The 3,679-nt window shown below is 38.5% G+C and overlaps 1 protein-coding gene across 1 annotated transcript; it reads left to right on the top strand.

Moving 5' to 3' along the window:
- The first annotated feature begins 202 nt into the window (after positions 1-202).
- Positions 203-1,375, top strand: LOC132063979 (uncharacterized). The gene has a single exon (XM_059456794.1). The coding sequence runs from the start codon at positions 203-205 to the stop codon at positions 1,373-1,375; it is 1,173 nt and encodes a 390-aa protein (XP_059312777.1).
- Positions 1,376-3,679: the final 2,304 nt, after the last annotated feature.

Genomic DNA, 3,679 nt, shown 5'->3' with positions numbered 1-3,679 from the left:
TTCAAGGGTGCAAATCAGGACTGATATTCGGGGTATAACAATAGCGCCGCCCGTTTATACGTTCTCACAGCCTAATCCTATGGTTGTGACAACTACTGTGCCCATTGACATGATTCCCCAACCCACTATGGTGCAAAGATAAAATCATGTGCCACAATTTGTTACCCGTCAAGATCAGTACTACCCATTAGATTTCACATTGATGGGCCCATATCCTCATCACTCCATTTCACAGTTTAATTCTCTTATTGACATTGAGAGACCTGCGAAAAATGTTGAACATGAGGACATGGCTGGAAAAATGAAAAGCCTGGAACAAGCTATGAAGAACTTACAAGGATTGGGAGGTTATAAAAGTGTCTCGTTCAGAGATTTGTGCATGTTTCCCGACATTCATCTACCCCTCGGATTCAAGACTCCGAAGTTTGAGAAGTATGATGGTCATGGTGACCCCGTAGCACATTTGAAGAAGTATTGTAATCAACTAAGAGGAGTAGGGGTTAAGCAAGAATTGCTTATGGCTTATTTCGGTGAGAGTTTGACGGGGTTAACCTCAGAATGGTTCATTGACCAAGACGTTACTAAGTGGCATATTTGGGACGACATGGCTCAAGAGTTTGTGCAGCAATTCCAATACAATATAGACTTAGTCCCTTACAAGAAGTCTCTGATCAATTTGAAGAAGAAATCTATAGAAAATTTCAGGGAATTTGCCATTAGGTGGGGAGAGCAAGCTGCCAAGGTGAGACCGCCACTGAAAGAAAGCAAAATTGTGGAGACTTTTCTCCAAGCTCAAAATGAAGAATACTATCAACATATGCTCCCTGCCTTGGGAAAATCGTTTGTTGAGGCCATGAAAATGGGGGAGATGGTAGAAGATGGGATCAGAACAGGGCGTATTGTGAGTTTCACTACCCTAAAGTCCACCACACATGCGATTCAAGGTGGGTCAAGGAATTTCAGGATAAAGAGCGATGGAAATGATGATGTTGCAATGATTGTATCTGGCCAACGCCGTCACTACCCTCAACCTCAACGTCGATCACCAAATTACACACAATGGCAAGCACCAATGCCACATAACCCTTATCTGCCTTCACAGAATTTCCAAGCACCATATAATCCTCGTTCAAGGTCGGAGTACGGAAGGAGACAGAAGCCAAGAGACAGTTTCACACCAATTGGAAAATCTTATTCGAGCTTATTCCAGAAATTAAGACATATGGGTATGATCACTCCTCTTTTTGGGTATACTCCTGACCCGCATTCAAAAAGTTTTGATCCCACCGTACGATGTGCATATCATTATGATATCCAGGGATACAGTACTGAAGATTGTCGCACTTTGAAAAGAGAAATAGAAAGAATGATTTAAGAAAAACTTATTGTGGTGCAGGACAGCGACACTCCATGCGGCACACAGGATTCTTTACCAATACATGATAATGCATACTACGTGGGAATGTGCGAGTTGGTCAAAGGGACCCAGAACCTATGTGCTAAGGATAATATATGTGACATTCGTAAAGGTTCTTATGTGAAACTTAGTGGCTAAGATGACAGCTTTGCAATTGGAAAGTCACTCCTCTCCCCTCTTGGAAGGAGTATTTGGTAGTTTATTTCGACTTTCTTTCTGTTATCCGGATGATTGAGGGTTATAATCTGGATTTTACTTTTAATGTTCAAACCCTTCTATCCTTTTTGTTTAATTAAAAAAAAGTTTTGTTTTGTCACATTTTAATTCATTTTTTTTAGTTTTTCTTCAGTACAATTCTTTTCAGTTGGTTATAGTGACATGACATGCATGCAGAATTTTGGTTAGATCTTAAAACCTGGTCTAGTCAGGGGATAAATGCACCGAAAATTGAGAATACGAAGAACATTTGAGAAAACAAGTAGAGAAATGAAATATTTGAGAAGTATATACCAAATAGTATAGAAGTGGATTAATCAGATGAAAAGCATCCTGCCGTCAAGAGAGTCAAGAGTAAAGTTCAATCGACAAGCATGGAAGAAAAGTGAGGGACGCGTCCAACGATGCATATGTTGTGAAGAGATACTGTACGATATTCACTTCTCATTCTCGGATTGCATGCTTTGTACTTGACATTTTAAAGCATCGGTATGAAGAAGGCATTCATTCTGCTATCTAAACATTGTGTCACCCTTTGCTACCCCTTTCGAACCTTAGTTTTATTTTCTTTCATACCCCTCTTTTGGAATCAAAGTACAGTAAAAAATAAAAATAAAAAATAAAAAAATGGAAGAGAAAAAGTGAAAAGGTAAGGAGAAAATCAAAATGAAGAGAAAAGAGTTGAAAGAAAAAAAAACGAAGAGAAACACTCAAGAAATGAGCTTCCTGAACTACATTCGACCTGATTCTTGTTTCGGCAGGATACGTAGGCATACCAAATAAAAATCCAAAATTCCCCATTTCAAAGAAACTGAGGCAGAAGTTGTTTTTATTTTTTGAATTGATTCCAAAAGTTGTTGATCTCAACCCTATTATTTTAGTGTTATCTTCGAGCCTCCATGCCATCCCTTCTTTCCAACCCTGTCCAAAAGCTATGTTACAACCAAAAGAAAGACCTTTAGCTCAATATTTGATATGTCAAGGCTGAGCATGCAATGGGTATAAGACATTTGAATCATGGGCATTACATGTCTTCATCAGCATAAGAACAAGAAAGGAGAAGATGAAAAGGAGTGAGTCTTATAGGTGAAAACCTTCACGGGCATCCTAAGGCGATAGTGAGTTAAGAGAAATAAAAATGAGAGAGTCTTATTGGTGAAAACCCTCACGAGCACTATAAGGCGACGGTAAGATGAGAGACAAGCAAATGAGAGAGGCTTAGTGGTGAAAACTTTTCAGAGCACCACTAGCCGAATGAGATTTATGAATTTGATGAAGAAGTTGGGATATAAAGCCTGATTTCAAAACAAGTTATAAGAGCACAACAGGAGTTGAAGGATAGATTGGTTTAACAGATCGGCCTGCTCAATCCAAAATGCATGTCATGACCATTGGAGCCAGCTACCACATTCAGATAAGTGTCATTTTTTTTAGTCCTTCCCCAAGAGGGTTGTCTCTTATTGAATACCGTTTCTTTTCATTTCTACATCGTTTTCTTTTCTTTTCTTTTTCTTTCTCTTGCTTTGTTCCTTTGAGTCGGTCCTTGTAAAAACAAGCAAGAAAGGACTTCAAAATCTTCTACCAACTTCTCCAATTGCATGAAGCAAAGTTTATCCAGTTCATCAAAGTGGCAAGATTCAAGAAGAAGTGATATGCACAACAAGTTTGTTGACCATTGAATTTTTTTTTTTTTTGAATTCATGGTTAAATACAAAGGTTTGGTGATTGTTGAAATGCGAGTACATTACATAAAATGTGAAGTTTGAGGTTTTAAGATGTCTCTAATGATAAAGGTTATCGAGAAAAGTTGGAATCAGTGTCGAACGGGGAAAAGACAGAGGCAAAGATCCTCAAAGCCAAGGCCACAAACCAACCACCATGCTTTTAAACTCACAAATTTTCGTTGCTTGAAATAGGGATGGATGTTATTTTCAAATCAAAGGCTTCAAAGCCCAAATATTCAAAAGGTGCATTTCCTCAAATTGTCAACGCAAAAGGCAATGTCACAACATAGGTTTGCAAGCAACAAAAATTAATCAACTTTCC

The sequence above is a fragment of the Lycium ferocissimum genome, chromosome 1 (assembly GCF_029784015.1).
Source record: "Lycium ferocissimum isolate CSIRO_LF1 chromosome 1, AGI_CSIRO_Lferr_CH_V1, whole genome shotgun sequence".
In the NCBI taxonomy this organism is placed as follows: Eukaryota; Viridiplantae; Streptophyta; class Magnoliopsida; order Solanales; family Solanaceae; genus Lycium; species Lycium ferocissimum.
This window is presented reverse-complemented; position numbering and strand designations above follow the sequence as displayed.

Bases quoted from the DNA above. Each gene is read 5' to 3' on its own strand.
- LOC132063979 (XM_059456794.1), top strand. From the start codon at position 203: ATGGGCCCATATCCTCATCACTCCATTTCACAGTTTAATTCTCTTATT.